This window comes from Eurytemora carolleeae, unplaced genomic scaffold (genome assembly GCF_000591075.1).
Source record: "Eurytemora carolleeae unplaced genomic scaffold, Eaff_2.0 scaffold915, whole genome shotgun sequence".
NCBI classification, from domain to species: Eukaryota; Metazoa; Arthropoda; class Copepoda; order Calanoida; family Temoridae; genus Eurytemora; species Eurytemora carolleeae.
The window spans coordinates 20,625-33,536 of NW_019396805.1; the positions used below are offsets into that span (position 1 = coordinate 20,625).

Below are 12,912 nucleotides of genomic sequence, written 5' to 3' on the forward strand. Positions count from 1 at the left end.
GTGTTCTGGAATTCCAAAAGTGTGGTCTCATTTTTACCTTAATAGTGGACTCAATTTAAACCCAACCCAAACCAAACCAAATAATATGTAGTTCAAACCAAACCAAACCAAGAGAGAATCCAGTTTTTACCAAACCAAAATTCTGTAATAATTCTCTCTACGTTTATCTCATTTATCATCTCAACCCTGGATATTGTGTCCAAGTCAGGGGAATATTTTGTGTAAAGGTTATTGGGTTCAATTCAACGAGTTATAAAAGGGGGGGGGATATGGTGGCTGAGCCCTCCCCCCTAGTTAAATAAAATATAGGTATTCCTGTAGACACCCCTGGTCCAATTTCTCTTTTCGTCTATGCACAGTTTATTATGTAAATAGCATGTAAAGTGTTAAAACTCTGGAAAGTAGAAATTATATGGAAATACTCAGAAACTCTTTAACCTTTGAAGTTGAACATGTATTCCTTTCTGTTGAAGGATTCTGTAGTTTAACATGTTTTCCTTGGGTTTCCTTTACTGGTTGTTATAAACTTTACAAATTTTATTATTCTTCTTTTTAAACGCTTTACATTTCATGGTTTTCTCCTTTTTCCTATTATTTATGATTTAAAACTTTTTTTTTATTTTCTTTTCTTCTTCACTTTTACCGTTATCCGTTCTTATTCGCAATTTCAAGTGACCCTCTATAGAGGATTGTACACTATAGAGTGGCATTGATCAGATTAAGGATTCAAGTGACCCTCCATAGATTGAATACTATAGAGTGGCATTGATGAGATTAAGGGTTCAAGTGACCCTCTATAGATTGTATACGATAGAGTGGCATTGATCAGATTAAGGATTCAAGTGACCCTCTATAGATCATATACGATAGAGTGACATTGATCAGATTAAGGATTCAAGTGACCCTCTATAGATTGTATATGATAGAGTGGCGTTGATCAGATTAAGGGTTCAAGTGACCCTCTATAGATTGTATACTATAGAGTGGCATTAATCAGATTAAGGGTTCAAGACCCTCTATAGATTGTACACTATAGAGTGGCATTGATCAGATTAAGGGTTCAAGACCCTCTATAGATTGTATACTATAGAGTGGCATTAATCAGATTAAGGGTTCAAGACCCTCTATAGATTAAAGTTCAAGGTTAAAGTTGTAAATTGTGCAAATATATAAGACACTCTCTTTCTATTGAAGCAGTACAACTTAAAAATACTACAGCAATCCCTTTAAAATTATATTCAAGATAAATCAATCAATCTTCTCCATCTCTATTACCCCCCACCTCCGATGGAGTCGATATGAATGAACCTGAGAGTAGGAAGGATATTTTCTTCTCTTTTCTTCCCCCCCCCCTTTTCCTATACAGTCGATGAATGAACTTGATGAATAGCAAAGATATTTCTTCTCTTTTCTCAACCCTCCCCTTCTCCTATACAGTCGATGAATGAACTTGATGAATAGCAAAGATATTTCTTCTCTTTTCTCAACCCTCCCCTTCTCCAATACAGTCGATGAATGAACTTGATGAATAGCAAAGATATTTCTTCTCTTTTCTCAACCCTCCCCTTCTCCAATACAGTCGATGAATGAACTTGATGAATAGCAAAGATATTTCTTCTCTTTTCTCAACCCTCCCCNGTAGGAAGGATAGAAGAATAGGTTAAAGGCAAATATTTGGCATTGATCCTTGCTTTATATTTGATCAAAATAATAAGGTTTAATCCATTAGGTTCCAAAGTAAAAATTAAAAATTGTGTTCAGTTTCTGAGATTTCTCGACTGCCTAAAATATATTTGAATTTATTCATCCTTCTCAAATAAATAAAATATGAAAGAATGATCTTTTTTTAGAACGTCATGTTAGAATAATTGTCAAACCAATCAGGGTTACCCAAATTTCTATAATATCTCCAATAAAAGAAAGAAAGAAAAAAATTATTTTTCATAAAAGTTTTGACAATGTTTTCTAGGATGGAGTGGGAGAGGAGTTCATGTCAAGAGGTTCCCTTGTCAACGAGCAGCTCAAGGTTTTTTTATTTCTATTTTCAGTTTTATGCTAGTTTTTCTAATATTGTAATTTGTATCAAAATCTTAGATAAATTAATCATATTTTTATCCGAAGTTTAAAATTGGTAAAATGTATTATATACTCTCAGAAAAAAATAGAATAAATGGATATTTAACCCCCCCCCCCCNCCCCCCCCCTCGTCAGTGGGTGTATAATTTTTAAGTAAGAGTTTTACAAACATAGAGTTCTACAAATAGAAATTCAAGTATTTAGACTTCAGATTTTTTTTTTATTTCAAAAGAGAGGTAACAGAATGTGATTACCTTTTCTTTGCATATACAGGGTGTCCCACGAAACATGACAGTTTGTGAATAATTTAAATATGTCTTCTTCCATAATTACTTTAGAGTATTTAATGGTAGTCATATTAAATTAAAATTGATTTCTAAGTAAAATATATTTTAGTATAAGTTTTTAATATCTATTACAGTAAAGGGAAGAAGACATTCCAAATTATTTACCAACTGTCATGTTTCGTGGGACACCATGTCTGTACTTGACTTTCACCTTATTATGTCTAGTGGAGTGTGGTCTGTAAAATATATTTTTCTAGTAATATATATTTTACAATATATTTTTATATAATAATAATATATTTTTATGATATGTTTATAATAATATATTTTTCTAGTAAGATTTTTTTTATAAATTTTAATTTAATTTATTTCGTAAACCTTTAAAACTAGGAAAGTGAGAGTGTTATCTCTGTGCTGAAATCAATGATGGATTTTTCTCTACTGAAAGAACCAAAATTTCTTCTAGGTAAATCTTAATATAAACATGGATACACACTTTAGCACAGAACACAGGGTGTACCTAAACATGGGAATTAAGTGGCATTTTAAAACAATAAAAACTATTGATACCATTTCAGCTTTTATTCTTGGGAATACCAAAATATGATTTGCCATTTTTTTATTCCAATATCTCATATCAATAAATTTTAATTTCAATCTCTTTCATGAAGTCGATATTAATAATGTCAAATTCTCGATACAGTTTATAAATAAAAATGCCATATACAACAATTTAGCAATCTTTTTTGTCTTAGATGCCGCGGTAAGTAGCTTTAAAGTCAAGTTTTAAATAAAAGGAAAGAAATTTATAACTTGAACTCATCTGTCGTCTTCCTTAGTTTTATGGGTCTTACCATAGCTGAAGCACTCTGTGCTAGCTTTGTTAAAATTACTTATAAAATCAATCTCAAACTGTTTATTTGTATTGTGTATGAAGTATGCATTGATTGTATATGTAAATATGTTCTGGGAAAAATATTCAAAAACTTCTGACAAACTCGAAGATATGTACTTTGCAAACATTTTGTGAATAAGATGCATATGCAAATTCGAGCAAATCTAATAAAAGTAACTTTACATGTTTACTCAAATATTTTTCAAATTATATTTCCTATGCAAACTTCAGATTCTGCGTATTAAATTTGTATACAAATAAATTTGATTCTTGCAAATTTTATATTAACTTTTGAATATTTAACAGTCTATACTTTTGTTAAATTTTTTCAATAATAACACTCAATATCTTATTTTAAAAGCAGAGGCGCATAAAGGAGCCTACTCCTTAAGAAGTTAAAATTCGGATTTTCATACGGGATTTAGGGGCCCCCGGTGGAATGTTAAAAAATGTTAAATTCCATTTTTTGCCCCAGATTAAAGCCTCAAGAGGAAACTGTTTTATCTGAAATATTTTTCTTGCACCAGCAAAAATTTAAAGGAGCAAAAATTTTGACGAACAAGTCGTCTTCAATAGACCGGGTAACATCAACACTTTACCTTCAGCTGTGCGTACCGGGTGTCCCACGAAACATGACAATAGCTGGAAGATTTGAAAGTCGATTTTTATACTCACTGCCTGAGTGCCGTCTCAGAACACTCAGAATGTCAGAGATTATAAAAGCTCTATTAAATTCATACCTGTCTGATCCCTTCCTCAGTCGTCAACCTTCTTTCTGAGTTTCATATGCATGATTCTTGAAAAAAAAAAAAAAATTCTGGGATTTTCAAAATGGGGTATGCCTTTTTGTGCTGTCAATATTACCGGAGATATTGAGAATTTTGTTCCGATTTAAACTCTATTAAATAAAACCTATATTCTCAAAATCTCCGGTGATATTGAAATAGCATATAAGCAGACCACATATTGGAAATGCCACACTAGGAATATCTTGTGACTATTATACTCTATAATTTACTTCTAATAATTTGTTTTCGAATAAAATGCCGTAAATTATTCCAATGATCAAGGACGACCTTAAAGACGTCTTGCTGCTGTGCAAAAAGGCGGTCTAAATTTGTAGCATGTATCACCCCATGGTGTAAATAATATGCTTTGTATAGAATGTCAAGTGTATTGGACATCTAAGCTTGTTTTCTGAAATATATGCACAAACTTACAGAGCAAAGCTAATTTTTCTTCTCTATAGTAAACCAGTAACTTTTCCTACAAACAATTATATATATTTTCTTCTTCAATAACATAAATATTTCATTCCTCAATTCTTTCTCAAATATTGTAATAGACGGAAAAATTAGGCAGCCATTCGGTGAGAACTAAAGATATAACTTTAGAAGTGATGTTTGATCTCGATATCCACAGTGACAACTTTTAACTTTAAGAGATAGGTTAATCCGTAGGGAGATCAAAGCTTAATCCGAGATCCACAGTACAAAAGTTCTAACTCAGGTTTAATGAATTATGATTATTTTCTATTTCTGAAAAAGACAGAACGTCAAAATATGTTTGTAAATATTGCTAAAAAATAGTTATGATGCCTTACGCGCGGCGGAAACATTTACGATTTAAAAAAATGTGTTATATAGGAGTCAAATTGGACGATTTTTAGGGTTTTAAATTTTTTTTTGGGGGGGGGACCAAGACATGGGTAGACAATATCCTGGCTTGGTGATATCACTGCAAAACTCAATAGTTAAAGTAATTTTATCATCACTAAATATTGTTCATTTATAAAATCATGTAAAAATATTTTTGACATAATGTGCAGTGACCGCAAAATTAAGAAAAAACCACATCTTTTGAAAGTTAGATCACTAAATTAAGTCTTGCATATTGAATGGTTAGAAATAATTGGTCAACTATACACATATTTTAAAAAGCAAAAAAAAGCTAATCTTTATCACATCAAACTTAAGTAAAGTGCACTCAAGATTGAAATATCATGTGGTTTTTTTTCACAAATCCTCTTATTAAAGATCTCTTGATAAAACGATTTCTATTATGTAACCGGTCTAATTAGCTCCTAGCTCATCTTGTGCGTAAAATAAAAAAGTAGAAGGGTTATAAGGTCGCAATGTCGTTAAGTAATGTCGCATAAATGTGACCTTCGCCAGCTTCTATTTAGTTGAGTGTGGTATAGGTTGGTCGAATCAAATTAAGTAAAAAGTATTGGGTTTGCAGTGTTCTGACCAAGGAGTATGAAATAGAAGGGAGATACAACTGACGCAACCCGCCCTGCCATATGATTATACATGTTTTGCAGACGGTACTCCATTTGTAAAAGAAATATTTGTCTGATGTACAATTACAGCGTATAGAATAACCTATTCTGAATATTTCTTATACAAATGTATCTCCTTTCTATTTCATATTCCTTGGTTCTGACCAAATCGATTTTACTGCATTGGAAAAATTACTTTATATATATATATATCTTCACTTAGATACATCTATTAAACAATTCCCTTCTTCAGTTTTACAAGCTTTGTTTTTACTAAATAGGTTTCTAATTTCCTTTGGGAATAAGATACCTTATTTGGAGAAAGGAAATTAAACAAAAAAAACAATGAAAAAAGTAATTCTAAATTTGTATGTATACAATACATATATACATAAAATATTGTGAATTTATTATTTTTGGAGAAAAATAGAAAATGAGAGGGAGGGGAAGCTCAGAAGGTGGGATATATATATATATATATACATGCGGGACGGGAAAGGGTAGTATAAAAAGAATATTGAATATAGGTAAAGGGAGGTGGGAATGCATCTATGTATGTATACTTGTAAAATGTAATACAGCTAGGATAAGTGGTTAGGAAGAGAAGAATAGGATGGGTAGTAAGGGAGAGTAGTAGGATGAGTAGGAAGGATAGAAGAAAAGGATGAGTAGGAAGGAGAGAAAAATAGGATGGATAGTAAGAGAAAAATAGGGTGAGTAGGAAGGAGAGAAGAATAGGATAAGTAGGAAGGGGATAAGGATAGGATGAGTAAGAAGGGGAGAAGAATATGATGAGTAGGAAGGGGAGAAGAATAGGATGAGTAGGAAGGGGAGAAGAATATGATGAGTAGGAAGGGGAGAAGAATATGATGAGTAGGAAGGGGAGAAGAATATGATGAGTAGGAAGGGGAGAAGAATAGGATGAGTAGGAAGGCGAGATGAGTAGGATAGATAGGAAGGGAGCAGAATAAGATGGATAGGAAGGGAGAAGAATAGGATGAGTAGGAAGGATAGAAGAATAGGATGAGTAGGAAGGATAGAAGAATAGGATGAGTAGAAAGGCAGAGTATTGTTAAGCATAAATTATATTCCACTAAAGTTTACATTTCTACAACCCGCTTTATGCCTAAAAGTTTAAACTACAATATCTAACTTTATACTCGGGGAAAAGTAAATTTTTGTTGTAAACCCGCATACCTACTACCTAGAGCCTAGACCACAAATATATACAATAGTCTTTGAACATCAAAAATTTCCAAATTTTTTCATTACATATTGCGTATTTTTTTAAAAATATTACAAACATTTCTTTGCAATAATTTTTCTTTAAGAATTTTGCACTTAACTGCAATATTCAAATTATTAGATACATATAAAATCGATGATAATAGATTGCATAAATTGCATCTGTTCTTGGTTGGATGATACGCGGCTGCATACTTGTCGATGAACCATTTTATTTCATAAGGGTTCTTATGATCCTTTAATTTCCAAATATGCTTGGAAAGTGCCGTACTTTCTTGAATTTTTGTTTCCTAAAAGATGATGTATGGTTCAGGTACCTCTCTAAATATATATGTATTGATATGTATATATATATATATATATATATCCATCTTTCTTCTTTATCATGTTTGTTTTTACTGCGAACATTATCCGCTTGTGTAAAAAATAATAAAACTGATTTTTTTTACAAATTTTCAAAAAAATTATTTTTGACAGCCAACATTTTTAAATTCAAATATTTCCGTTTTAGCGGTTTGAAAAAAAAATCCAAACAAATAATTATAAAGCCAACAAACGAGCCTAAAAATACAAATATTTTTCATCTATAAAAAATAAAAATTTACCCTATTTAACTTTGACCTGACGAAAAAAAGACTCGAAGAATGAATTCCATTTTAGACATGACCTTAAAAATAAAATTGAATTAGAAATAGTTAAATTAGTTAAGTTACTAACCGATTATGTTTCAGTAAGTGTAAGTAACCTGTTCGGGTTTTTGGGTTTCTATGTACCGTTCATGTACCTTCCTAGTCTTGTAGGATCCAACCCTGGTATATCAGGTCAGTTCTATGTACCGTTCATGTACCTTCCTAGTCTTGTAGGATCCAACCCTGGTATATCAGGTAAGTTTTATGTACCATTTATGTACCTTCCTAGTCTTGTAGGATCCAACCCTGGTATATCAGGTCAGTTCTATGTACCGTTCATGTACCTTCCTAGTCGTGTAAAGATCCAACCCTGATATATCAGACCCGTCAGGACAAATGGAGGAAAATGTACGCTATCACGTGACGTGTGTATTTAGCTTAATCAACTGCACTGATCATTGTTATTATTAGGTGCAGTACGTGGAAAAGGGATATGAAAAGAAACCAAATGTCGGGGGGNTTTCTTCCATTCTGTCTCTTCTGATTTCTTACTTCCATTTCTCCTTGCTTTCTCTTCTTTCTTCCTCTTCCTTTTTTTCGTTCTTTCATTTTTACTATCTTTCCTTTCATTTTCTCTTTCATTCCTTTCTTCTTCTATTCTCACATCCTTCCTCCCCTTTTTCCTTTAATTTCATTCCTATTCTCCAATATCCCTTTGGTCTTTCCTATCTTTCTTTCTTCTATCATTTTATGTACCTTCATGTACCTTCCTAGTCTTGTAGGATCAAACCCTGGTATATCAGGTAGTTCTATTTACCTTCATGTACTTTCCTAGTCTTGTAAGATCAAACCCTGAAATATCTGATAGTTCTAAATGTAACTTCCTAGTCTTGTAGGATCCAACCCTGGTATATCAGGTAGTTCTATGTACCGTTCATGTACCTTCCTAGTCTTGTAGGATCCAACCCTAGTATATCAGGTTAGTTCTATGTACCGGTTATTCACCTGCCTAGTCTTGTAGGATCTAACCCTGGTATATCAGGTTAGTTCTACGTATCGTTCATGTACCTTCCTAATCTTGTAGGATCCAACCCTAGTATATCAGGTTAGTTCTATGTACCGGTTATTCACCTGCCTAGTCGTGTAGGATCTAACCCTGGTATATCAGGTAGTTCTATGTACAGGTTATTCACCTGCCTAGTCTAGTAGGATCTAACCCTGGTATATCAGGTTAGTTCTACGTACCGGTTATTCACCTGCCTAGTCTTGTAGGAACTAACCCTGGTATATCAGGTAGTTATATGTACCGGTTATTCACCTGCCTAGTCTAGTAGGATCTAACCCTGGTATATCAGGTAGTTCTATGTACCGGTTATTCACCTGCCTAGTCTTGTAGGATCCATTCCTGGCCATTAGAGTACACTAATACAGTAAGTTACCTAGACCAAGGAGAATTGAATACAAGGAGGGGGCAATAGGGTTTCCGTACACTTTGCTGTGACGTTTTTGGACTGCTGGAGAACTAGTTTTTGCGTAACAACAATAATAAAGTCAGCCGATCTAATGTAAACAAACATGAGTTAGTATACGGTGGATCTTCATCTAACGCCAGAGATGCACCAAATGTCTGTTTATCATTTGTGTTATTGTTTACAATCTTTAATATTGTTGTTACGCAAAAACTAGTTCTCCAGCAGTCTAAAAACGTCACAGCAAAGTGTACAGAAACCCTATTGCCCCCTCCTTGTATTTAATTCTCCTTGCCCTAGACTATCCATTTCAATTTCGAATTTTTTAAGCTGTTAAATAAACTTTATAAAATGAATTATAGGTGAATAAAAAAACATCATTTGTGTTAAAGTTAAACAAATTATCGTTTGTAAAGTGGAAGGCATAGAGTCTATGTGAAATGATCATTGGTCAATAATGAAACCAGCCTATTTCATAATCTGGTTTTCATTTAATATTAATTTTAGATTTTCTATAAAATGATGTTACAGGGCCCAAAAGGTTATATAGCGCAACTATGTGAAGTACACCTGCCGTATGGAAACAGTAAAACAAAATGGCCGTTTTACACTTTTTTCTAGTAAATTCCACTCTAATATATATTCTATTCTCTTTGACCAAAATGCACAGCTTGCACCCTCTTACGCCAAATTCTATCAAGATTTTACCGATTACTATTTTCAAATTGAAGTCAACTTGCCGCCCATTAAATGAAATTACTTCTATACAGTGTCTTTTATAAATCATTGTGCAAAAACTTAACAGATTTAACATTACAGGATATATTAATTTATTGATTTTAGAGAATGAGGCGGCCTTTATCCTCTCTGTTATTGGGATATCTAACACAGTTGGGCGGATTCTAACTGGTCTACTCGCGGATCAACCCTGGTCCAACGCTCTCACTCTCACCTCCCTTTCTCTCATCCTCTCATCCGTCTGCGTCTTCCTCTTCCCCTTCGTGACAACCTACACCGTCTTCATTATCCTGTCCTCCGTCTTCGGTCTGTTCGTGTCCGCCTACATCTCCCTAACGTCTATAATGCTGGTTGATCTGGTGGGTATTGATCAACTTACAAGTTCATTTGGACTTGTCACTATGTTCAGGGGTGGTTCAGCCATGCTGGGCCCGCCCCTCGCCGGAGCGGTGTTTGAGGCAACATCAAGTTTCATGTATTCTTTTATCATGGCCGCCGGGTTCTTCCTAGCAGCTGGTATATTCTGCTTTGCCGCAGATCTGTTACGGAGAAGAGAAATAAACCAGACCATTGAATAGAACAACCCGGAGAAGGGAGATAATCTCAACCAGGGTAAAAGAAACAACCTTTATTATCTCTTGTCCGCTTAAATACAATCCAATTGTTGTTTTCATCGATCTGTCCGCATAACTTTTTATCTGTAAATAAATGTGCCTTAAAGTATGTTTTAATGTTGATAACCTTTACAGAGAAATTGAGCGATCTTATGTATAAACTATATTTGTCAAATTTTAATCCACTATGAATACTGCATATAGTTCTCATTAATCATAGAAACAGAGTGACAACATTAAAATCATCGTGGAGACTTAAATCTTTGCTTGGGAATAACAGAATAAATCAAACGATTCAGACCTTTCCAAAACTTCGTCGTTTTATATCCAGTTCGATTAAACAACGCTACCCTTTAAAATTGTATCTGCTCGGTAATTTGAAGGATAACGTCATCTTTGCTAACTTTTATATTTCTAGACAATTTCTGTATGGTTTCCTTTACAAGAAATCCGCAACTCACTTCTAAAGAAAACCCAACATTGAAAATAACCTCAAAATACCTCATTTGTTCTTCACCAGATCAAGATTTAATGCAAGGAAAGATATTTAAGAAGTGTACGCATCTTTTGTACTGCAGTGTTCTGTCACTGGGCGGTAATGTAAACACAAGACGGATGTTGAAGCCTGACATGGGATCCATCTTTCACATAAATAATCAATGAAATATTCTGGTCATAGGAAACTATTATGTGAATTATCAAAATTATCAAAATTCAATGCTTTTAACCTCCTCGGATACTAAACGAACACTGAGGCATCTATTCTTGTTTACAAATTCCACCCAGAGAGAACTGGTTTCAATATATACGCAGAGTATACGCAACTGCAATTAACTTTCCTTGCATTACATTCTTGCACCAGACAAACTTTAAAAGGTACTGTTTTAAATCGGACATATCTCTTCAAATGGAAATTTGAAAATGTAGATGATTTTGGTAATATTTGATCAAATGAATTAAGGATGTGAAAGTCCTTAACTCTCAAATCAATAATAAAGGTAGAAAACAGGTAAAAAGATCACATTTTCGGAAATACAAAGTAAAACCGAAATTTTTTGGCTTCAACGCAGAAGAATAATTTAGTTTTTATTGGTTTGATCTTGATATAAAACTCCTTAAAAATTATCTGTATTGAACCATCCAAGCTTACAAAGTGTCCAGAAACATGCGAACTAAGTGATTTTATACGTGCAAAATTATCAGTGATTGAAAAATATACAAAGTTTTAACTAAAAAAACTAAATTGTTTAAATATTTTGATTTCATAAGAACGTTATAAATGTTTATATTTCTTCACTCTTTGTCTTTATATTCGAGGTTTTTTTCAGCGAGTGTTTCAATGGAACGTTCAGCGAGTGTTTCAATGGAACATTCAGTGAGTGTAGAATGTTGATGTATGTGAAAATGTTATGTAAGTGCGAACATAAGATATCTTTCCATTTCATCCATTCCAACTTTTCAAATCAATCTCTAGTCTGAGATTCACAAATGAAGAAATATCAGAATTTTGTAAAGGAATATTTTCAGTGCTTCAGTTTACCACGGTACAATGAAACGAATCAACATTAAATATTCCACATTAGGCAAACTATATCTCTAAGAAGTATGATAAAAATCTTGAATCTTGTTAAATCTCATAGCTTGGTGCCATCTTACAGGATATCCAAGATATCCGTCGTCGGGACAGGAACCTTTATGTTGGATACTCATAATCCTGATTGTTTGATCTAGATATCCACTGTTCCCACTTTTGATAAGAGGCTCTATATTAAAAACTATCTCTATTTTTGTTATTCTTCCTCTGAAGAAATCTTCCTTCTATCCCCGAAACTACTGCGATTACAATCAATTAATCTGCAGATCAACAAAAGATTGAGATAAAGCATAAGTTTACAGCTCAGATCAGATCAACTTTCAGAAAGGTTTAATAACTCAGTAGTTCCGACCTCAGTAATGTCAGTTTATTCTTCTATTTCAAGATAAATGAGACCTGAGAAAATGAAACCATTCTCCAGACGAATTATTTCTTAGACTTGACAAATTTTTAGAAAAGTATAAAACCAGCAATTTATCTAGATTTTATTCAACTTGAATAAATCCTCTAAAAATATGCCACATCTTGCAATGGATTTTATTTCAAATTTAACAAAATTTTACACTCGATTTGCACACGTTGAGACCGATTCTTGTGAACACGACAATCGTCAAGGACGTCTCCTACTGTGTACGTTCTCTTTGTCAATCCATCAAAGTACGTTTCTTGAATGAACAAGGTCCGTACAAATCACTTTGGGGGCCGCTAGATTCGTTTCCATTAGATAGATGATTAGGTTTCGCATAGTCGAATGCGTCCTATGGACGACCATTCACGACATCTTCAAAGTACGTCTTAAAGACAAACATTTTTTGTCAAAGGGATGATTATTAACACTCAGGACACTAGTTACTCCATCGGAGGGATGGTAATTAACACTCAGGACACTAATTACTCCATCGGAGGGATGGTAATTAACACTCAGGACACTAATTACTTCATCGGAGGGATGGTAATTAACACTCAGGACACTAATTACTTCATCGGAGGGATAGTGATTAACACTCAGGACACTATTAACTCCATCGAAGGGGTGGTATTTTACACTCAGGACACTAATTACTCCATCGGAGGAATGGTTATT

At 33.6% G+C, this 12,912-nt stretch overlaps 1 protein-coding gene across 1 annotated transcript in view; it reads left to right on the plus strand.

Annotated features, from left to right (window-relative positions):
• Nucleotides 1-10,343, plus strand: part of LOC111708865 (monocarboxylate transporter 2) — a 30,619-nt gene extending 20,276 nt beyond the window's left edge. Inside the window, exons 13-18 of the mRNA XM_023482369.1 lie at nucleotides 1,319-1,365; nucleotides 1,730-1,737; nucleotides 1,970-2,026; nucleotides 2,754-2,829; nucleotides 7,516-7,605; nucleotides 9,726-10,343. Coding sequence (XP_023338137.1) covers nucleotides 1,319-1,365; nucleotides 1,730-1,737; nucleotides 1,970-2,026; nucleotides 2,754-2,829; nucleotides 7,516-7,605; nucleotides 9,726-10,198 — 751 coding nt within the window. The 3' untranslated portion in view covers nucleotides 10,199-10,343. The remainder of the gene's footprint in view (nucleotides 1-1,318; nucleotides 1,366-1,729; nucleotides 1,738-1,969; nucleotides 2,027-2,753; nucleotides 2,830-7,515; nucleotides 7,606-9,725) is intronic.
• The last annotated feature ends 2,569 nt before the right edge of the window (nucleotides 10,344-12,912 follow it).